General features: G+C 33.8%; 2 protein-coding genes across 10 annotated transcripts in view; both read right to left on the bottom strand.

Moving 5' to 3' along the window:
* The window catches only part of LOC148622325 (CREB-regulated transcription coactivator 1-like), a 33,885-nt gene extending 28,925 nt beyond the window's left edge, over window positions 1-4,960 (bottom strand). For 3 of the 7 annotated variants that reach the window (XM_088572152.1, XM_088572154.1, XM_088572153.1), the window contains exons 1-4: window positions 4,796-4,960; window positions 4,563-4,679; window positions 4,313-4,441; window positions 2,080-2,141 (exon numbers count right to left, since the gene is read on the bottom strand). In XM_088572152.1, the coding sequence (XP_088428278.1) occupies window positions 2,080-2,141; window positions 4,313-4,441; window positions 4,563-4,679; window positions 4,796-4,906 (419 nt within the window). In that variant the 5' untranslated portion in view covers window positions 4,907-4,960. The remainder of the gene's footprint in view (window positions 1-2,079; window positions 2,142-4,312; window positions 4,442-4,562; window positions 4,680-4,795) is intronic. The other 4 variants (XM_088572147.1, XM_088572148.1, XM_088572149.1 and 1 more) reach the window with 2 other exon arrangements.
* A 1,403-nt stretch (window positions 4,961-6,363) lies between these two features.
* Window positions 6,364-22,730, bottom strand: LOC148622324 (uncharacterized). 3 transcript variants are annotated; one of them, XM_088572155.1, is made up of 7 exons: window positions 22,594-22,730; window positions 20,952-21,093; window positions 17,277-17,421; window positions 14,839-15,331; window positions 14,180-14,298; window positions 8,961-9,107; window positions 6,364-7,487 (listed from the first exon to the last, which is right to left on the bottom strand). In XM_088572155.1, exons 2-7 carry the CDS (start codon window positions 21,054-21,056, stop codon window positions 7,252-7,254), a joined length of 1,245 nt encoding a protein of 414 aa, XP_088428281.1. In that variant the 5' UTR covers window positions 21,057-21,093; window positions 22,594-22,730; the 3' UTR covers window positions 6,364-7,251. The 3 variants fall into 3 exon arrangements, with proteins under 3 accessions (XP_088428281.1, XP_088428282.1, XP_088428283.1); XM_088572156.1 differs by lacking the exon at window positions 22,594-22,730 and adding an exon at window positions 21,954-22,093 and having other exon boundaries at window positions 7,025-7,487; XM_088572157.1 differs by lacking the exon at window positions 20,952-21,093 and having other exon boundaries at window positions 7,025-7,487; window positions 22,594-22,686.
* Between the last annotated feature and the right edge of the window lie 1,842 nt (window positions 22,731-24,572).

The raw sequence follows: 24,572 nt of genomic DNA, 5'->3' as shown, positions 1-24,572 counted from the left end.
ACTGTCCTGATAAAGTACATGTATATATTGTTGTGATGTCCTTACAAGATCTTAGGAACAAATGCACGAGACCAATGTAAGGAAATAAGAGCACCAATTACTAAAATAAAGAGCTTCTCTGGGCATGCATGATCCAATCGCATAGGTCATACCTGGATTGGTTAGGGCAAGTGTGGAAACGATATAAGTTTTTGAAAATTAAAAAAAAAAATTGTCAAATTTTGTACCCCTTTAACTCTGTCACAGTTGAAGACGAACCTACACGGTAAACAATTTTCTAAATCAAATTTTAAAAGGAACAGATTGACATCTGAACCATAAGAATGGGATCAACAATAAGCTTTTTCTATCAATTCTAATGATAACACCTATTTTCCCCTTTTAGCCCCTTATTTCCAAAAGGGATGGGGCAAAAAACCTCCACGAACTATAGAGCCCTCAACCATATTCCTAGGAGCAACGTGTTTAAATTTCTTAAATATTGGATAAGTTTTACTCAAGTTTTTTAAAAGATAAACTTAAGTTAAGGATGGCTAACAATGACAATGATGCTGACAGGGTGATACCATTTTTTGACCAAAAAAATTGTTAGTGGTCGTAATTCATTTCATGCTCACCAGTTTATGCTATATATTTTCAATTTTTTTTTTTATCAAACTGGCTCCATCAAATACTAAATAAATGGCACAAATTAAGTTCACATAGAGAGAGACATACTATGACTGATTACCAACATAGTGGAACACCACTTTCAGAGTGAAAGCAAATAACAGTATTATTTCTTAAGATTTCTTACAAATTCATTTTGGAAGTTGTTGTGCATAACCTACCAGTTAAAATTAAAATAAAAATGGTAATATCACTTTCATATGAAAAAAATAACATTTAGACTATATTTTTGTGTAGTGCTTAGAAACAGTAAGGAAGTTCCAGGCATGAACCGGCAACATAAGGTATTTTGATAAATCGAAAACCAACAAAAAAATTCAAAATCAGACCAAAAATAAAAAGTTAATTTTTGAAGGTGTTGTCCCTTTGACCCTTTATAACTCAAAAACCATAAGAGATATCTAAAATTTGATTGAAAAATGCAGGCAGGGATTTCCATACGAAATTCAATTAAAAAAATCTCAAAATGGGACCTATAATAAACAAGTTATTGTCTTAAAATCAGAAAAATGTATGTTTCTGGCCACTAATTTCAGTCTGACAATTGTGGTATAGGATATGTTGAAACAATATAGTTGACATTCTTATACTGGAGTTTTTAAGTTGAAATGCTTGTTTAAGGCTTCTTTTTGGCCTCTTCTTCTAAAACAGTTGGGCTATAATCCCCAAAATCAGTACCAACTTTCTTGTGGTCAGAAACCTTGTTTTAAAATTTAATAAAGATCAACCAACTAATACTCAAGTTATTCCACGAAAGCCAAGTGTCTATAGACAACAGTGCAATACCAATATACAACCCCAAATTATTTGTGGTCAATAAAAATTAAAGGACACAAACATAACACCGCCACAAAAGGATGCAAAATTGATGCAAAAAGATTTCTCCCTTTTTAACAATCACTGTGACAATTTCATATTTTTAAGTGGTATTTACAACTGGGATTTGATAAATGGCACATGGATCCTTCTAATCTCAACCCCTGCAATTAATATTGTCTGCAAATGTACATAGAAAAGATGTGTAGTTTATTCTATATTCAGCAGCGGATAACCATATTTACATCATATTGTGTATCTGATTCAAATACATGTAAATTACAGAAAATCATAAGGGAAATAATAGATATGATTTAGTTTCCAAAAACTATAACTGTATTAACCCTTAATTATCTGTCATGGCATATATTTCTGTGATGTACAAGTGTAGGTGTTTCAAAGTGAATAAAAAGTTTCTTGATTTCTCAATTGAGTGTTTATGTAAATTTCAACAACTGCTTTTGCTCAAAACGCTATTTGGAAGTTCCATATTCTCATTTATTAATGTGATTACTTAAAATTAGTGCCTTAAATGATTATAATTAGACTAAAGCAACCGACAATAAGGCTATAATAATAAAGTCTGTACAGTACCTTCTCCAACTTGTGTCAGGTGGAGGGGACAAATAAGCTGAACCATACGGTGAACAATTTGTCTGAAACAACAACAAAAAATTCAATAAATATCAAATTTCATCTACAAGAATGCAGTTGATGTAAAAAATCTTCACAATATCAAAATTTCCAGTGGAAATATGAATTATAAGAAAAATGTCTTTATTTCGATAGCAATATGAGATTGCTTCTTCATGCGTCTTCAGATGCATAATTATATCCTTTCTGAACTTCTAATTTGTACATTGAGTCAGGTAACAAAGGGGAAAGAAATGAGAATGAGACAGGGGTGTATGCTGGTGTTTGGCAATTGGAATGAGGGACATGGAAAATGGCATTAAAGTGGAAGGGATAGAGTTAAATCTAAAGCTTAGCAGCATGGCGCAGCACCATGCCCTTTTTCCAACATGGTCGCAAAAATGTGCCCATTAGAATAATTTTAGTCATCTCGAAACCACAAAACTTCGCTGCAATTTTTGTTGTTATCCTCTTCTAGAATTTACATATGAGCTTTCGGTACACTACATCATACATATTCATACATACAGGCTTTCTACTAAACAATAAATACACAAAAATCAGCCATTTTGACCTACTGTAACTACGATAAACAAATTGCAAAGAAGAGAAATACGGACAACAGATAGGCTAATACGAAAAAAAAAAGCTGAAAATGATCTACAAGCAAAACACTGCAAGAAGTTATTCCAGTTTTTCAGCAAGTATTTTGATTTCTACATTCAAATCAACTTCGGGCAACCTGGGGTCATGATTCAGGTCGTGTCCGCAACAACTGATTTTGATACATCAAGACGTAAAAATACATCATTAAACATTATGTAGGGATTTCCAGTTCAATTTGTTAACTCTTTTAATGTCTCTGCATATTAATACTTATTATATCTAGGTGAAAATTATGGTAAAACATGGTCAAGCAGGTCACGATCATACCAGCTGATTGAGGACAATAAGGTCATGTACACAATAAAAGCACTGCGGGCACTGTATAAGACAATTAATGTTAAGAATGGTATGAAACATTTTATCTTGGAAAAACAATCTGTCCTAATTTTTGACACACATATTCCCGACTTGCGGACCAACATTTTGTCAACATTTATCTCCCTTTGGAGCAGGTTCTATTCGGAACACGTAAGGTTTTCCATCCAATATCGACAATCCTTTCGAAAATCTCAAAAGTCAAAAGGTAATTTCTCTTTCTACTCACCCCGCCATAAATTTTCTTTACCCAGGATACATATGAAAATCATCCTTATGTAACCTACCAACAAAATGAAACACCCTGCAAATTTTAGAAACACTGTTGTGTTTGTCAGCTGGGATTCCATTTTCATTCGAGTTACCTCTTTTCCGAATCCAAACATCTATTAGAGAGACTTCGAAATTATACCTGCTCTTACAGGAGGTAACTCTGCAAAAACAGGATAAATATGGCTGCATCCCGAGCTCCGCAAGTAGGGAATATATCACAATTCAGTGTTTTAATTTTATTCAAACATAGATGTTTTTGTAATAAAAAATATCATTTTGGGTATGGCTATGTGTATATTTATTAGTAATATTCTGAAATCAAAATACATGTATAAATGTTTAACTAAAATCATTTTTCTTCTTCTTTTACAGACCAGAATCACAATCACTGCACATAATGATGAATCATATGAGGAAGATGTATCCGAATTCAGTTACCTGCCTGCATCCAGTGTCATGACTCAACCTAGTGCCTCATCATTACCAGAGACACTTGATTGCCCTTCACCAAGGAGAGTGATAATAATCCATGACTTTCTCAAATTAAGTTTTAGTTCAAATAAACAAGTTTAATTTAGTTGTGTGTTTGATTTCTTAAATTGTATAACTAAATCAAACATTGTGACAAAAAGTGCCTCTTTCTCATCCTGGATTTAACACCAAGGGATTTTTTTTTATTTTGACGATCATTAATAAAAAGTACAAATGTACCTCAACCAGATAAGTCAATTTTTACTAATTAAGGTGAAATCCTCAATATTAAAACTAAATCAGGTAAGTCAAGGGGAATAAATTCATGTGAGTAGGTCAACTCAAATGTTGATATGAAATAAATGCACTCTTGAACTTATATCATATTAAAATATAAATATATGCAACTTGGAATATATATATATATATAATATACTGCATAACCCTTAAAACAATATTGTTAAGTTACCCTGGCTTTATCAATTGGAAATCCTCTTCTGTGTGGACCCAGTGCTCTCCCCCTGTCTCTGGGAGCATGGAATCTACTGTCCATCCGGTTAGGCATTTGCCTCAAATCATCCAAATGTTGAAATGCATTCTACAACAAATGAAAGCAATTCATAAATTATATGGGATTTTGTTTGCGTCGTGAGACAGATAGAGCTTAAGCAAACAAATGGAAGGCAAGTCCGATGTGTCAACATCGTAAATAACCTCACCTGTAAATCGACGTTGGAATTTGTCACCATCTGGTTAACATTTGGGAGAGACCCTGCTCTATACTGTGTGCTTATGTTTTGTTGAAGTTGTAAATGCTGTTTTTGCATTGCCGGAACCTAAAATATAAGAATAATCGTAATATTATTGGTGTTCAGAGGCAACCGCTACAAATAATAGACATACACCGGAATTTTCTTTCGTGTGGACGTTTCGTCAGTCATTTTTTACAAACCTTCGTGACACAATTAACATCTCGCATTATTGCCTCGAAAGCAGCAGTCTCTTCTGCTTGTTTTTGATTGTGTAATGCTATTTTTTCACTGAACTTCCGTGGATTCGCCATGATGGCAGAAAAGGACAAGCTTGTTATGATTTTGACTTCGCAGGGGGTCTAATCTATTGTTATCCAATCAGATTCATCCGTGTAATACATGTGATCTATGGTAGGTGGCAGCACAACAAGCACCTGTTAGGGATATTGAGTTCATGAAAACTTATTTATAATAACTCTTAATTGAAAATATAAATCTTAATTGAAAAATCATGTCTGTTAACAGCTTTTTAAGTATAATATAAAGAGAGATCATGAATTTAAAAACCGATGATAAGTGTGCTTATGTACGATTTTGTCAAAAAGGGGGGACGGTACCCAGTTGTTTTTTTTCCAGAATTTTGTATACGAGTTAATATGAAGTCTTTAATTGACAAAAGTTAATTTCACCCGGGATATTTATTTGGAACAAACATGGTTTAAACCTTTATTATACTGACCAAATTAATATAATTAATAATCACTGGCGGATCAAGAAATTTCGAAAGGGAGTGGGGGCCGTGAAAGAGGAGTGACTGGCCTCAAGAGGAACGATGCAGTGACTTCCACATTTTTTCTGTATAACAAGGGAGTGTAATATAAATGCCTTGGTATAATGAACCAAATTTTCGAGCAGAAGGGGTTTAGCTCCGCGGGGCGGGGCTTAAGATTCGCATATGATATCATTGCAGTGAAGTCTGGGGCATCTAATCTGCTAATAATATCTCAAGTGATAGCTCTGAACAATATGAAAAATTTCCATACCAAATTCATAAAAGGAATTTTTAGGAGTTAACTGCCAAAGTTCTAACAGTGCTTGTCTATTCGTCTCCCAATCTCAGTGAAGCTTCTAAACCATATACTGTCAAGTAATACCTTGGTGAATGAGATATTCTATATATATAATACATCGGAAAACAACCCCTAGGCTAAAAGCACAAAGTATTGTCTTCAAAGTCTTGGTTTTGCATATTTGACTTCTTTTAATATTAATTTAAATCACTTTTGACTCAAATTAAACAGCGAATTTATGTTATTTTTACTCAAAATCGAAATGCCTGTATTATTGAGTCAAAGAAACTCATTTTTTAAAACACTTTGTCTTTCGCCTGACCGCGCACACTATGTTGACCAAATTGAATCATATAAATGTAGATCTTACATAGCCAAATTCAGTTTAAATGCACACAACACTGAAATCGAAAAAGGTAGACATAATAACGTGAAGAGAAAAGACTTTGTAAAATATGTAAAAGTATATTTACCACAAATATGATTTTCATGATTTTGTTTTGTGTGTGTGTGTGTGTGTGTGTGTGTGTGTGTGTGTGTGTGTTTTGTTTTTGTTTATGTTTTTTGTTTTTTTTGTTTTGTTTAAGGAAACCTGTATTTGATATGTATGTAGTTGAATACGTACCGCCTGTTGTACAGATGCGTATTCTAATAGCAATGTATATACTCAATGTCTTGAGTAAAAACACAAAGATAAGTTATCAAACTACAATAATCTTTTAATTAGTTATTTTTCTGGCAGAACATTTTTTTTTTACAGTTTTTTCTTTTATCGTATGTTCGCGATTTCAACATATGTGGCGGAAGTGTAATAATAATTCTAGTAGTGGCACAGTATTTACACCATCTGCACATGTAGTGACGTCATCAATTTAAATAGCATTCCACATAAGAATCTTGCAAAATGTGATTCATGGTTGGAAAGCATACATAGTTTTTAATTTTTTATATGTTTTAAAAAATGTTTAGGTAAACAGAAAATATAACATAGATTTTCAAAGAACCCGTGCGCTTAGGAGATAAAAAATATAAAGAATGCACTGAAGAATTCAAAAGTAAGGGAGATAACTCTGTAAATGACACTTAAATAAATATAAACTGTTGGATTTTCAATATGGATTGTTTCCTAAGACCAATAAATTTTAAATATCAAAAATAAAAATATGTAGCCTTTTTAGGTGTATCAAATATTTCATAATTTGCATGATTCTTACAAATCTTCTTCATAAGTATATAAACACATACTAGTCTGACTGCATATTTGATAGTGGGAACAAGACCCTATGTTTAGACTTATGAAAAGAGCCTGTACATATGCGTTATGTGTGATTTTAAATCTGTATTTTTCATGAACATTGGTCGCATTGTTAACAACACCATGAGTATTTATTAACCATACAACATTGACTACATATATAAACACACATTAATCTCATAAAAATGCATTGTCTGTCACCAACAAATAGACCAAAGAGGACAAAAAAATCAATAATAGAAAACAAATTTATATCATATATTGAGAGTTTGAAAAGGTCTGTCCAGAAGCAATTGTGTAAAAACATTGTATCTATATTGAGTTTTTACAGTTATAGATCGCTCTTATACTGAACTGAAAATGCTTCTTTTGGGAGTGAAGAAGTCCACTTATTATCCATCAACAGATCAATGGCTATCCGACCAATCTCGTCCCCAGACTTCGCAACTTTTCCATTTCCACCAAGAGCTACTCCAAGTTGTGGGTGAATTAAGTCTATAAACGGTCTACTGGATGGTGTTTTAGTTCTAAAACAACAATCACCGACAACAGACAATATCTGTACACCTGCAATGATAAAAACAACGGTAATCAACAGCAGACGATATTTTTACTAGAATGATAAAGACACGACAGTCACCGACAATAGACGATATTTTTACACCTGCAATGATAAATACACGATAGTCATCAACAACAGACAATATCTTTACAAATGCGATGATAAAGACACAACAATCACCGACAACATACAGTATCTTTACACCTGCAATGATAAATACACAACGGTAACCGTCAAAAGACAATGTCTTTACACCTGAAATGATAAAGACACAACAGTCACCGATAACAGACAGTTTCTTTACACCTGCAATGATAAAGACACTATAGTAACCGGCGACATTGAAACAATATCTTTACACCTGCAATGATAAATACACGACAGTCACCGACAACAGACAATGTCTTTTAACCTGCAATGATATAAACACTACAGTCACCTGACAATATCTTTACACTTGCAATGATAAAGACACAACAGTCACCGACAATAGACAATGTCTCTTTATACCCATTTTCAATCACCGACAATAGGCAATACTATACACCTTCAATGATAAAGACAGAATAATCACCGACAACAGACAATGTCTTAACCTGCAATGATATAAACACTACAGTCACCTGACAATATCTTTACACTTGCAATGATAAAGACACAACAGTCACCGACAATAGACAATGTCTCTTTATACCCATTTTCAATCACCGACAATAGGCAATACTATACACCTTCAATGATAAAGCCAGAATAATCACCGACAACAGAAAATATCTTTATACCTACAATGATAAAGACACAACAGCCACCGACAACAGACAATATTTTTTCACCTGCAATGATAAAGACACGACAGTCAACAAAAGACTGAAACTTGTTTACACATGTAATAATACACAACAGTCACAAACAATCGACAGCATCTTTACACCTTCAATAATACATAATAGTCACAAACAACTGAAAATATTTTTATTTATCTTATCACAAATATTTTCTGGTAAAATTTTGGGTGGGATTAAAGCTATTGTTTCATTACCATCATACCCGCCATACAAATATTCAAGGACTACAAAGACGATAAAATGTTCACAAAGACTTTCAGGAATGATAAAAAAAACACCAACAACAGTCGACAATAGTTGACAATATATGTCATTAACAACTGACACTCTTTTAAAAGTAACTTAGATACTATATCCATTCTTGAATTCCAACAATGACCAAAAATAAAACGGTTGCTATAATATAATGTAAGAAAAGTTCTTTTTAACGGTATCATAATATTACTAAGGAAAATAAAAGAGTAATGCAGTTGCAATTTTGACGAATTTCTTACTCTTTGTAAATGTTACTAAAGAGAAACTAAACGTTAATGACGTCATAGTACCAAGCTATGTTATGCAAAATAACCTGGTTTGCTCAGAGAACCAACCAATCAGACTTGTTTAATAAATATTTAAATTATTAAATTTTACCTTTGACAATGTTTTGAATCAGCGTCACTGTATTATTTATTACTTGCTGGTCACCACCGCTATAATACCATTGTCTGATGTCTTCTATAGTGTGAAATTCTTTTGGATACTCTTCATGATAATGACCAAGTTTTATATATATTTTACCTATTACCGAAAAAAAAAATGGAGAATAACATATTAGTAACTGGGGGTTTCAAAGAGTTTTATAGATCATTAGATGACAATTTCAACAACTGATACTTTTTCTATTATATACAGTTTTCAAGATATTTGTTTCGAACACGAAACTTTTCGAATTCGATACTTAAGGAGAAGTGCAAACACTGCAGGAAAACATTATGGGAAATATCTGATCAGTAGATCTTGATGTGGTGAACAATTTTTCCCTGCCAAAGTCCCAAAGTTTTCGAGTTTAAACTAATAAGCAAAAAATAAAACACACAAAACAAAACATCTATATATCTGTTATGGTTTCCAAAATAAAAGCTAAAGCTGCAAAAACATTATATTTCTATTTTCATGGTCAATAACTTCAATAAGAAGTCGACATACATCTTCGACCCAATAGATACTTTTGTAGATTTTATCTTAATGATCAACATTTGTAAGTTTTTTCCTATCTTTAAATATTTTCAAGATATAAACGCCAGTTTTCGCCTTCCAAAGGCAATAATTTCCACAATTACCGGAATCACCATACAAATTCATCGTTGTGGACATTTTTGAAGTCCTCATCATATGGATCATTTCACCAACTCAAAGTATCTATCTATCACGGTTCTCAAGATATAAGCAAGCATTGGAGAAAAAAACCTCATTGCCACATTAACTCTAAAATGGACTGGTCATACAACTTATACGAAATAGAGAATCCATTTAATCAATTGAAAGTTTCTATTCGTTGTTTTCATCTGTGGCAACATCCCTTCAGCACTTGCGTATGGAGTGTTTATATCACAACTCATACGTTATGCCAGAGCTTGCCGAAACTACGCAGACTTTTTGTATCGCACTAGAACTCTAACAAATAGGCCTCTGGAACAGGGTTATGTTGCTACAAGATTGAAGTCATCACTACAGAAGTTTTATGGTCGTCATCATGAACTCGAAGATCGTTATGGTGTATCCATCTGCACCACGAAAACTGATTTATTCAACGGGTCATAGTTTTCCTTTCCTCGTTTGTCTACCCCGGATTTGACTTTTTATGAGCAACTCGGCTGGTGTTTCTAGAAAAGCAGAGGACGCTTACCCTACCGGTGCACCTGATCAATGCTCCCAGGTTTTAGTGGGGTCCGAGTTGCTCATTTGCTTTTGTTACTTTGTATGTATGATTTTAGTCACTTTATGTTCCTTGTTGTGTATGTCTGTTTCCCATGTCGGGTCTTTGTCCCTAGATTACATTCTTTTGATTACCGCTATAACCTTGGTTCCCTGGATTACTCTTTCAAGACAAGCTAAAACCTATTTATTTAACCGAAGTTTTTTTCCGACGCAGTCGGTATAGTTTCGTTTTTTACCCTTTGACCTTAAAGACGCTCTTCCATTGAAACGCAAGTCACCTGATGGCAATTCTGTTTCCCGATTGGCCAAATACTGGTAACTTAGTGGCGTTCGAAAAAACTGTATCGTAATTACGTGCCATGTGTTATTTTCTTGAATAAAATGTAGAAAATAATAAGTAAAAATAACAAGATTTACTGCGTCGGCTACAAAGGGTAAAAAGCGAAACTATAGGGTATGTAAGTCTCGTCACGTGACTCCGCGATTTCATGAGAATGGGTCCTCATCTCCCATTCAAATGCATAGAGATTCGTCATTAACATAGCATTGAGTTCAATGTTAAAAGCAAAATATATTTTTGTGAAAAAATTCTGATAAAAATGACAAATATCTAGTTCTACTGAATAAAAATGTTAAGAAAAGCATAGAAATAGAAGATTTTGCATAGTGATACAGCATTTTCATTTCCCGGAAGGGAACAATAAAATGCAGACCGGCCTTCGGATTTCAGTACGTTCTACATCTAAAATTCCGGAGGGAAAACTGAAACTAGAACGAGACTTACAAACCCTATACCGACTGCGTCAGAAAAAATGTTAACGGACGGACGACGGAACCCATGTGATGTTAATAGTTCACTTTGCTGCTGGTAAGCTAAGAACCTTTAAAAGATTGTAATAAAATGATAAACTATAAAGAACTTTTTAGTACAATAAACAAATGCCTCTTCTGCCCAAATTCAGAGACAATTTTATCTTGGAAATTTAAATGCATAGTGATGATCTTGGAGTCAATGGATAAACTTATGGATATACCTAAAGGTCTTGCTCCCACTGTCAAATATGCTCATATTTGATACTGGGAGCAAGCCCCTGAGATATACCCAAGTGCAACAAATATATACTGGTCGCACAAGTCAAAACACAAAAAATAAGAAGTTACCCGGCTTAAATCAGCGGTCAACTTTTGGAGTTATCGTCCTGATACCTCAATTTGTTTCGAAAAAAAAGCTTTTTCATGACTGTGACCTTGACCTTAAACGAAATTTCCCCAAAATCGAAAGGGTTTGTTCTTACCTGGTATATAACAAGATCTTTACGTTTTTTTTTTAATTGTCCGGAAACCTCAATTTTACGAGAAAAAAGTTCTTTGCCCCCTGTGACATTGAACAAGATTTCCTCAAATTCAATAGGGATCTCACTTTTCTGGTATGTAACACTATTGCAAAGTTTCATTTGAATCGGATATAAACTTTCCCAGTTATCGTTCGGAAACCAATGTTGACGCTCGCCCGCCTGCCATTACCAAACCAATAGCCGAGTTTAACTTTGTTGCAGCTCGGCTAAAACATACTACACTTTGTTGACTGCCTTACTAAAGGAGCAGCGAATTAAGCAGTGACGTAAATACTGTGGAATTTTGCTATTCAAAATGCTGCAGGAAATTAAATAAGGGGAACAGAAATATTCTTCTTAGTGATGAATTACAGAGAGACCGGGGGAAAAGTTGCAAAATAGAGTAAGTTTGGTATCAAATAGCATACATTTGCAATATAGAGTAACTTTGATATAAAATTGAATAATCTCTATTCTAGCAAACGTATTTAAGCCATAAAACAATATGACAATACCATTACGGTGTCTAACTATGGAACGCCGCAACTGTCTTTTGTTGATGGTTTTCTATATACGCAGTACATTTCTCGTTATACACAGTGCATTTTATGGTATACATAGTGTATTTCACATTATACGTGGTCGTGGCCTCATTATACGCGGTGCATATAGTTTACGTGCAGTATAACTGTCATTATACGTGGTGCGTTTTTCATTATATGCAGCACACAACTGGGTATACGCAGTACTTTTTACATTATACGTGGTACATATATCGTTATACGCAGTGCATTTTGCAATATACGCTGTACATTTCATGTTATACGCAGTACATTTTCTAATATGAGAAGTAGATTTCACAGTATGAGGAAAGACATTATACGCAGTATTTTAAGCCTTATTTGCAGTAGTTTCAACTTTATACATAGTACTTTGTTTTATATATGCAGTGGGAAATTCACTGGATATACGCAGTATATTTGTCATTATACGTGGTTCTTTCGACATTATACGCAGTAGATATTTCGTTATGATGATGATGATTTGTTCTCGTTACTTTCCGTAAATGTACAACTACAAACGATGTGAATCCAAAAAAGCGGTTTTTTTTTTACGTAGGCGAAATTCATACACACCGTAACCAATGGACTCCAATATGCAGACGAACATCTCTGTAACTTCTATTTTAACCAAACTGAACCTAACAAGCCTAGTTCCAAAATTCGCAGAGGAGAAAATCTCACCAGATGTTGTTTGTAAGCTTTCAAGGCAGGATTTTCATGACTTAGGAGTCACTGACAGAAACATAATTATGAAATTAAGAACCGAATGCATCACGTTTGGCGGGCGTCAACCAGACAGAATCGACAAGCACTTCGATATACCAAAAGTATTAAAGTTTTCCATTATTGATATCAGTCGCATGTTATGCGTTTCTGAAAGCACTATATACAGACGGATGCAACAGTTTGGTCTTAGTAAGAGACATTTTTCTGTCGTAGAAGATGAAATACTTGATAAATGTGTAAATAATGTTACAAATGAATTTCCTCATTGTGGTGAGACTATGCTAAGGGAACTTCTACTTCAGCGACATGGCTTATATGTGTATCAGAAGTAGCATTTTCCTGCAAGGATGGCAAATCTAAGTTGGATGAATCATCAGAGATTTGCAACTGTTCTGATACATGTATTTCTCCTTCATTTCTAGTTTCTGTGAATTCGGTAACTGTCGTAGTTTCAGATAAATGGTCGTCACTACGAACATGATCAAGTGTTTCACTGTTCGGATTATCATCTTTATCTTTATCTTAATTTCATAATTATGTTTCTGTCAGTGACTCCTAAGTCATGAAAATCCTGTCCTGAAAGCTTACAAACAATATCTGGTGAGATTTTCTCCTCTGCGAATTTTGGAACTAGGCTTGTTAGGTTCAGTTTGGTTAAAATAGAAGTTACATAGACGTTCGTCTGCATGTTGGAGTCCATTGGTTACGGTGCGTATGAGTTTCGCCTACGTAAAAAAAACCGCTTTTTTGGATTCACTTCGTTTGTAGTTGTACATTTACGGAAAGTAACGAGAATAAATCATCATCATCATCATAACGAAATATCTACTGCGTATAATGTCGAAAGAACCACGTATAATGACAAATGCACTGCGTATATCCAGTGAATTCCCCACTGCATGTATAAAACAAAGTACTATGTATAAAGTTGAAACTACTGCAAATAAGGCGTAAAATACTGCATATAATGTCTTTCCTCATACTGTGAAATCTACTTCTCATATTAGAAAATGTACTGCGTATAACATGAAATGTACAACGTATATTACAAATTGCACTGCGTATAACGATATATGTACCACGTATAATGTAAAAAGTACTGCGTATACCCAGTTTTGTGCTGCACATAAAGCTATATGCACCGCGTATAATGAGTCCACGACCACGTATAATGTGAAATAAACTATGTATACCATGAAATGTACTGTGTATAACGAGAAATGTACTGCGTATATAGAAAACCATCAACAAAAGACAGTTGCGGTTTTCATATCTAACTGTTCAAAATTAAAAGAGAATAACACCATACCATCAGGGTATTTGACTGGAGGAAGCATGTAGAACCGTACTTTGTTGTCCTTAGAACGGGTAAACTCAGAATCCCAGTCATCTGCACCATAACCACTATAACAAATGGCCGGCATGTTCCTATATATAAACGCTAAATATATGATTGAATGTTTATACATACACCAGAAAAAAAAAGAAAGTGAAATCGGTGTATATTCAACGGATATATATACCATGTTGTGTGCTGGTAGTTAAAAAAATATGACGCGTCACATAGACATGATGACGATGCATATAATTCTATGTTTCTTTTTACTTGGTTCATATTCTCAGTTGAAATTTAGGTACGTTTACAAAATGTGTAACCCATACAAGTACCAACTTTCTCCTATCCAAAATAACATTTTTGGCAATTTTTTTTTAACAGACAATGATTTCCTTACTTTCTGTTTCTAACGGTACAAAATGATTTAGTTGCCACGCCGAAGACAGCTTAAAATTTATCTTACAAATTTGACGAGTACGTCTCAGGTGTTATGTTGAACATATTCAAAACTACCGAAACATTAACTGATTATTTAGAGATTGGTGGGAATAGCAATCCATGCACCAACATCAGACAAGTTTTTCTTAAATTCATTTTCGATTTGAATTTAATGTTTTATTCTATGTAAATACCTGATTTTTTCATGGTCTTCTATACTTATTTCAACTCGTGCGTATGTTAATGGAAACAATCTCACATCAACTTTCAACTGAACCGGTAGCAAGTCTCTGAATGCTGTAAATGCACCAGTTGATAGAAGTACCTTTTCAGCAAATATCTGCCTGCCTGAGTCCATTGTCACACACATGACATTCCGGCCATCCAAAACTGATTTTTTCACACTTCTAGCAACTTCTTTTATTGTTTCGCATCCATTCTGTTTTGCCAGCGATATATGTGCCTCTATCAAACGCATCGGTCTTATATATCCCGAATTATTTTCTTCGTAGATTGCTGCGTCGTTCTCCGAGAAGTTTAAGAAGGGGAAATGTCCGGCTAAATCGTTGTTCCTTAGGTACTTAGCGTTTATTTTCAAGTCATCCACACATTTTTTATACTTCAACAAATATTCTGAGTCATTTGCACCGGCTGCGATGTATCCAACTTCATCGTAAAACTGAATTCCTGAAAACAAAAATTATGCCACTGATACAAATGGAACCAATTGTGTATTCATTTGTACCATGATAACTGTCATAGTTTTCCTTTCCTCTCTTCAACTTCGGACTTGACATTTTGTGAGTACCTCGGTCCAGGTGTTTCTAGAAAAGCACAGGATGCTAGATCCCTACCAGTGCACATTGTCCATGCATTTAGTTTTTTATTGGAGCACGGGTTGCTCATTTGTTTCTTTGTACGTATTATTTTGGTAATTTCATTTTCTTTTTTGTGTGCGTGTGTTTTTTCTATCATACTATTTTAATAACGTCCGAATCCTGATTCATAGAAGTGTTGCTGGTTTTAGTTAAGCTTCCGTTAAGTCTATAATATGAAGGTCGGTTCTTTGGCACGTCATATTCATCATTCCTTTTTTAAATATCTTACATGATTTATGAGGTATCTTAAATTTTTAAAAAGATATCTAATAAATTTATATGATCTCTCATATAATGTACGGTTTATAACATTTTTTATGCAATATATTTGAAATCTTTTAAAGTCTTATACGTCTTACTTATATACTACATCTTATAAAGTTAATGATATATCTTATAAGATGTTGTTTAAAAAACTATAAGCTATATAATGTGTTTTATAAGATATATTTAAAACAAATAAATGTATAAGATGTTCTATATTGTGAACTGTTTATTATATAAAATATCTCTTTAAGTTTATGAGATATCGTATAAACTACTTGAGATATTTCATAAACTCTCTTTCACAAGATATTTAATAAAGCTTATGTATTTAAAGAACTATCATTTTAAAGAAAAAAAACATAAGACATCTTATTAACTTTACAAGTTCTAAGATACTTTATAATTTTTATAAGATATCTTATAAAGTATACATGATATCTTTAAAGAGGAATTAATCTAAATATGTCGTGCCTTAGGATCCAGTATTTCAGGTTAGTGTAGTGAAGATAAAGTTAGCGGCCGAGTGAAGCGAGTCAAATACAGTTTGGGGTAGAGTTTATGTAAATCAAGATTTCATCTAAAAATCGCTTTTTAATTTTTCCATTTTTATCCAGTTATATGGCTACAAAACATACAATTTCATCTATATATTTTGTCCTTACAGCAAAATGCAAATAAACAAAACTGATCATTTGATCACGTTCATGTGAAAAAGTTATAATTGTATGAGTTAGATAAACGCCAGTGGAAGGCGAATAACTGAGACCAGATCTGAAAATTGAAGATATGTTCTGGTAGTTTAAAATTCTGACCACATTCCAGAAAATTTGCAATGGATCTACATACCCCATGACAGACAAATGACAGCTAGAGGAGCATTCTAATTAATGAATGTTACCAATTTTTAATAATCTTGTCTGCGGCAATTTACACTTATAACGGTATATAAAAATGTAAACTGGCCAAACAAGGCTATTGAGTATAATCTGTTCAAAAATTGGAAACTTTCTTATAATTTGATTTCTAATGGGTAACCGTCCAAATCATCACAATCGGGACTCCTCAGCCTTTCTAATTACACAAAATTTTGGTGTAGGGGAAATGGCCGAGTAGGTCATGTCATTGTTCTGTTTGCTATTCATAACAGCTCTGCTTTATGCTTTTACATTGTTGACTATTTATAGTGCTGCTCTTTCATTTTAATCCTATTTTACATTTGCTATTATTTGCCTTATATGTTGACTGATGATTTATGTATGTTTGCATGAAAAGGACTAGATAGTTGCCATGTACTGTACTTGTGATGTAAATGTTATTTATTGTAGTGCATGTATGTCGATTTTAAAAGCCCCAAGGAGCTTATGTTATACTGTTTTAAAATATTGACGTTGAATAAAGCTTTTGTATTTGTATTTGTATCACACATGAAACTGTTTAATATAGTGCATCAATCAGTACCTGGGTGTGGTCGGAAAATCACCTCATACCTGTTCGTCTTTCAATATCCCGATACCTGGCTATCGACTCCCTTGCAAATGTTGCCATAACATAATCAGTGTCTGATGTTCTGGTTATACGTGTTTCATCATAATGAGAACTAAATATGTCTCGAGAATTAGTAGGGTCACGACTCTGAAACAGAAATATATGTATATTTCAGTCAGTCGAATAAAGATCCTTTCTGATGAATACAAAGAACTTTTCCGCGTTAATTTACTTTTAATAGATAAGTGCGAATACATATTTTGATTCAATACATTCTGTAGGTTGTCCTTAACACCCGAGTGTAATTAAAGCATGGAACAAACTCGACTCGTCCGTTCGCGATCTAGGTTCTCTTTCAAATTTCAAGGCAGCACTAAAACATAGATCTTCAAAAACAACTACACCTTCATATCATTTTTATAGCCCACGGAAATTCAACGTAATACTCTCGCAACACCGTTGTTCGGCTTCGTTTCTAGATGGAGATCTTGCTCAAAATAATATAGTCACTAGCCCACCATGTAATTGTGATCATAAAACCAAAGACGCAAATCATTTCTTCTGTGTAAGTCCTTTTTACAATGGTATCCGAAATGACCTTATTTATAAACTTAATTGGCTTTTCATGGAAATAGAAAGTAGTATTCTCTAAGGTGGGCACCAAAATCTTACAAACGAAATGAATGTAGCAATCGTAGAAAAAAGTTCTGACATTCATCATCTGTAAAGAAGCGTTAACTCGTCGTGGAAGGCATTTAAAGGAATCGGGTCCTCGCGCAAACTGTATGTACTTGTTTATCTTTCGTTTTGTTATTTTATTCACCCAATTTCTATTAGTAGTTTTTTTTTTATTTTTTCATGTCATTACAGCATATCCTTGTAGTATGCTCAGTGTAATATTATAACAAGAGGCTCCTAGGAGCCTGAATCGCTCACCTTGTTAAATGTTTGCCTTTCAAGGGCAATAACACTAACAAGACGTTGTCCAACAACTATGACTCCATAAAGACTTTGGTAGGACTTATCATGAGGATCATTTCATCAATCGAAAGTTTCATGCTATCTATTATAGTTTTCAAGATATTGACAGAAAACTGCAAAAAAAACCCGTAATTTTTTTGCCTTTCAAGGGCAATAACTCTTATGTGGAGTCGTCTGACAACTTCGATCCCTGAAGACTTTTGTAGTCCGTATAATGAGAATCATTTCAGCAACTGAAAGTTTCGTTTCATTCTATCTATCACAGTTTTCCAGATATAGGCTGAAAACTGTAAAAAAAAAGTCATTTTTCACCTCTCAAGGACAATAACTCTTACATGGAGTCGTCTGACAACTTTGATCCCTGGAGACATTTGTAGGTCTTATAATAAGGATATTTCAGCAATTGAAATATATTGGCCAAACCTAACGGTTTTGGAGATATACGTAAAAAACTACTGTACGACCCCCTATGTTCTATTTTTAGTAAAGGCGGCCATGTTTTTTAACCGATCAAAAATCCAAATGGTCATTTTGTTAAGGATACCCCCAAAAAAACCAAAAATACCAACTTTCATTGAATTCTGTACACTAGTTTCTGAGAAGAAGATTTTTTAAAGTAATAACATCAAAACAGCAAAAAAAAAAAAACGTCCGAAAAGGGCAATAACTCCAACATGGGTCAACAGATTTTCACCAAAATTTGACCACAGTTAGATCTCATCATGCTGAATACTTTTACCATGTCAGAATTTGGTTTTGGAGATATATGCAAAAATCTGCTGTTTAACCCCTATGTTCTATTTTTAGCAATGGCGGTCATGTTTTTTAATCGATCCAAAATCCAAACAGTAATTTTGTGCATGATACTCTAAGAAACAGTCATTATAAGTTTCATGCAAATCTATTCAGTAGTTTCAAAGGAGATGTTTGAAGAAATTGTTGACGACGACGACGACGGACGCCGAGTGGTGGGAATAGCTCACATGGCCTATGGCCAGTGAGCTAAAAAATGTAACTTCATAAGTTTAATTAACTTTTGTCCTATCCCATATGTTCTAGAAAAATATTTATGTTAATTGATTTTCAAAACTATCGTATGGCGGAGTACACTGAATAGAATGATGCAAACATTTATTTTGTGTCATTCTTGATTATTTTCGCTACTTGTGAAAGGGTGAAAAATAATACATGATAGATTATCATGTGTTTCCGCATTGCTTTCTCTCGTTTTTGTCAATGGAATATGACCTAGGCATCACATGAAAATCTTGCTAAATATCATAATTTGCGGTATCACTCACATGCATCCGCGATCAATACCATTATGAATGGAAAAGAGTGAAACGTGAAATGGAAAGGAGTCAAAATAACCATGAAATTGATAGTTAATCTAACAACATGCAAGGGAAATTTCGCATCTTCCATTTTATTTAGAAATCCGTGTAATATTTACACACTATTTAATGACTAGTTTTTTCGGACTGTTGATCACGTGGTGAAATATTGTTGCAGTCACCGGCCATCTCATGCGTATGAATATCTCACGTGACCTTAGAAGAAAAGTTTCCTAAGCTGAAGGGGACGCAAAACGGGAAATAGTTTGATTAAATAAGGTGGGTTACTGCACGAAAGCACTCCCTAATGTAGACACAATACTTTCATTACAGACACTTATTGCGAACAAGTTTTGATTATCTTGAGGGAAAGATTGGATATTTTTTTCTGTATCTGTAGCCCCCGCTAGTACCCTCGCGTCATTCCGCCATCTTGGATTTCTCCAGTTCAGCATCATGACAAATCTAAACGTATTCTTTAATTTGCCTGACAATTTTTAGATGTAATCTATCATGAGCTCATAGTCCTGATAATTTACACTTTTTTTGCTGTGAAATGTATGATTATATTCATCTTACAAACTTAAGAATGTTTGAACTTTTTTGATCAGTTTATAATTATGCAACAACAGTTAAAGTATAGGTTTTGCGTGCTATACACACATATATGTACCAATAAATACTTGTAACATGTATTCTTTTTCCGTCGCAGTTATTTCCAGAATGAAATGTAGAATATTATAAGTAAAAAGAACAAATTTTACTGTTGGCTATCTTTTTTTTAACGATAAGACTTGTTTACAGTGTGTTACCTGTAAACAGTACAAAAACCTGGTTTCAATTGATGTATTTATATCACTGTTTGTCATTTTAATACATGTACACATATTTACAATTAACAACACATGTTGAAAACTTTGTAACGTCCTTGTTTTTGTCTAAGTTTAGAATAGATAGTAAAAATGTTATTTACCAAAAGTCTTCAGTTTCTGTTTATTTGGAATATTTTGACAGCATTGCATCTAATAGGGATGGGACTTGCTAGTTATCTGATTTAGCCATTAAACAAATATATGGGGTCCAATAGTACTGAAAGATACAAGTTGTTTGAAAGACAAGAAATACAGATTGTTTCTATCACGGTCTTGAATACCCTTTTTGTGTCTCTCAGGACTGTTCCATTTTATGACTCTGTTAGACTCTATTTAGTAGAGGTGAAAGAACCTTGGTTTTGGGTGAACTACTATGTTGATGCTCTGGTCTGAGTGTATGGTCATAATTCATTTTGAAAGTAATTAGACAGAAAAAATGGCAAATTTACATTTGCATTACAAAAAAAAAAAACATAAAGTGCATTGTTACCGTTGGCTCCGCAGGTCCAACCAAACATACTCGTCCGTACTTTGTTCCATACCAAGCAGCAGCAGAACCAATACACCCAGCTCCAATTACACATAAATCGTACATTGTATTATGTGTACAATTTCTATTTCGTGGATAAATCCTTAAAATGATAGAAAGTGTAAATGCGTATACGGTACAAAAAATGGAGTTCCAAGTTCGTTTTCATCAATTTGATGTGTATTTGGAAGGCCAGCAATTTTCAAAGATATACATCTATATATATTCTGTTGGAAAGAAATATGCCAAGTGATCACACAGTTTAACAGGAGATATGAGACATTATCCCCGTACCAGTAATTTTCTTGGGTTGGCCTATAGGAACGCGCTTCGTAATTAAATCACATAATTCTCGGGTGTTGCTCACAAGGCCTTTATGTCATGATTAAGATCCATTAAATGGACAAAAAATAAGTTGTTTCAACGATTTTTTTTATACATTACTATCCTTACATGCCATACACTAAAAAACAGAGGTTACAATTTTTGTCCATTTAATGGATCTAACTCGTGACCTCAATGCCCTGTGGTGTTGCTAGGTCATATACCGGGGTGTAGGTATCCATTTCCTCGCTGAACTCACGCGCTATACAGCGCTACCAAACGCTGTCTCAAACGTTTTGGCGTACTGTTGATATTTACTCAGGTCCAATGGGTTTTGAAATATTATCAATCGGCAACGTTGTCGGTTGTCCATGTAATCCCTTGTTGCCATCCAGCTTGTTAAAAGAGAAGCCAGGCTTGGCCAGACCTATTGCACTGATCAAGGATGTGGTATGGAAATGATATGTAGTCATCTTACTTGTATATAAGATATCTCTAAACTTTACAAACTATCTTAATTATATGAATATCTAATTAAGTAGTTATATTTGAAGTCTTAACATAATAGTTATAAGATAGTTTAGAAGATGTCTTTAAAAAAAATATATATATAAGATAACGTACAGAGTGGTTAGGTACCTTTTCAAGATTACGAACTATAATCAGTATAAATTTGAGATAATTCATCATATAAGAAGCCTGTCGTATCAAGCATCTACAAGACTCTTTTCTGTACATTGCATTATTTTTCATAATCAGACAAGGGTAACACTGAACATAGCAGCATGTACGGTGATGACAAAAATATACTTATGCGGTGAATTCAGAGTTGAAGCCGCGTGATTTCGCATTTTATTCTCAGGTTTTATTAATAAAGCTTCCTGGATACACGCTATTTTTACTTCCCAGTTATAATTAACTATAGATCATTTTAATAATAAATTTTGTCAGGCTTGTGTTTTGGCCTATCTTCAGTCATGTTACTGGCTTAGACTCTAGAATGTATGCACCTTCCACTTGTATCTTATGTAATAGTGAGACAAGTCAAATATTTAGCCCTACAAAAGCATTAAGTAATCTTGATAAACTATATGATCACTTACGATGTATAAATATCAAATAATGCTGTGTTCTTAATACATATTGGAAACAACTTTCATTGTTCCAAGGGCATGCGAATCAACAATTGTATCGGTAAATGGATAAAAAAAGGTCTTATGGATGAAACTACGTAAGGAATTACAGATAAATTAATAGTATGTAGCAGTTTCCTATTTACCGTGTGCAAAGTCTTCATTCCACAAGTCGTCATGGCGTTCTGTACCGGAACAACGGTTTATTTTTATATTAAGCAGAACATGTGACGGATTTATTTAGATACTATTTGGAAGAAACCAAATCGAACAAGTCCACTGGCTGTGTAGCGAACAATAACTAGCTAGTAAACAATAACCAAGCACACAATACCGATCAAACCTGTGAATAACATGAATTAAAGCACGGGGAAATGACGACAACTAAAAACCATAAAATGAATATCAGCCAACTAGTATAAGTATCATTTATAAACAGTATACATGGTAAAGCATGCTTACTATTGTTGGACCACTATAAAGAGGTATATATATATATGCTATTTAAAAGATTATACTGTTTAAGATACCCATCATAGTACTTAGTTTCACACAATTTCGATTCGATAGTATAACATAATACTGGTAAAAAAATTTAAACAATCACAAAACAAAACAAAACAAAAATTAAACAAAGAGAACCCACGTGTCATTCATATTTCACTCAGATTACCATGCCTGGTATTTGACTTATTCAAAATTAAGGATGATTTCATACCATTTCCGGATTCAGCAATGCCAGACAAGTTCTAAAGTGATAGATCTACTTAAATGAAAGAGGTCTTTCTATATAAGGAGATCTCTGTGTGATCTAAAAGATTAACACATATGTTAATTCAAAGTGTTGAAGCACTGAGTCAGGGAGGGTTTTCATTCATATAATCATAAGTTGAATATTTAAGAAGTATATTGTAATATGAAAGATTACTTGTGTATTCACTTAAACGGCTTTTTGTGTGTACTTCCAACTTTGTATGATGTTCATTCTTTGTCATTTGTTTATTTTTCAATGTTCCCAATCGTGTTTTGTCCACTGATTTTTTTTACAATTCCAACTTTTTCTTTTAAACAGTAATCAAGGGAACCAAGGTTATAGCGGTAATCAAAAGAATGTAATCCAGGGAAAAAGACCAGACATGGAAAACAGATAATACACAACAAAGAACATAAAGTAAATAAAATCAAACATACAAAGTAACAAAAGCAAATGAGCAACTCGGACTCCACTAAAAACTTGGAGCATGGACCAGGTGCACCGGTAGGGTAAACGTCCTCTGTTTTTCTAGAAACACCCGCCGAGTTGCTCATAAAAAGTCAAGTCCGAGGTAGACAAACGGGGAAAGGAAAACTATGACCCGCTGAATAAATCAGTTTTCATGGTGCACTAATGAATTACACAAGTACAAATGTCATTAATAGGAAACACCTACCATATAGAGCTTGGCTGTAATTTAAAGTATCACTGATTGTATTTTTTTTTGCAATTCAGAACATTTGCGGAGGATAACGCAAATGGACCCTGATTATATATAATGATAGATAGTCATGTGAACAAGAACTAAGATCCTAGTAAAGTCTTGATGTTTGTGAATAATCATAGCCAAATCAAGAAGGAATGCATATTTTCGCGTTTTCATGCCAAGAAATACCGCCCAAAAATGCTGGTCTGTCTCCTACAAGCAATAATCATCTTGGGTAACGCGATAGTACAGATGTTGTCATTAATGTATCTATTATCTCAGCGGGATCTAAAGTTGGATTCTGGAGCCGTTTGTCTTGGCATGGTGTAGACTTAAGAAATTTCGCACATAAGAAACGTTTCCTTCATTTCGTATTTACTCTTTTTTTGGGGGGTAATTTTAAACGACGGTCTCAGATTGTTATATATTTACAACCGCTATGATTAAATAAAATAATGGAAAATAATAATAATTCAGAAATGTTATCTGGCTAAATTACAGTTTTGAACGGTGTCCAAGCAAACAAATTTTGGTGCAAGATCTATCGAGCGCCATATAAAGAAGTTGTGCAACAGCATACATATTAAAGAACTCAACAGTACCGCCATTTAACAAAAGAAAATAAATATGTTCTCAAATATAAGGGATAAAATGAAGGCTTTTTT

This window comes from Perna viridis, chromosome 3, assembly GCF_037379345.1.
Source record: "Perna viridis isolate PV_CMFRI_1.1 ecotype Kerala chromosome 3, ASM3737934v1, whole genome shotgun sequence".
Classification (NCBI taxonomy): Eukaryota; Metazoa; Mollusca; class Bivalvia; order Mytilida; family Mytilidae; genus Perna; species Perna viridis.
This window is presented reverse-complemented; position numbering and strand designations above follow the sequence as displayed.

What these genes read in the sequence shown, in the direction of transcription:
- LOC148622324 (XM_088572155.1), bottom strand. Translation starts at nt 21,056, where the DNA reads ATGTACGATTTATGTGTAATTGGAGCTGGGTGTATTGGTTCTGCTGCT. An exon ending in TTGGACCTGCGGAGCCAACG is followed by an intron (nt 17,422 to 20,951) that starts GTAACAATGCAC and finishes TTTCTGTTTCAG; the next exon opens with AGTCGTGACCCTACTAATTC. An exon ending in TCCAGTCAAATACCCTGATG is followed by an intron (nt 9,108 to 14,179) that starts GTATGGTGTTAT and finishes TTTCGGTAATAG; the next exon opens with GTAAAATATATATAAAACTT.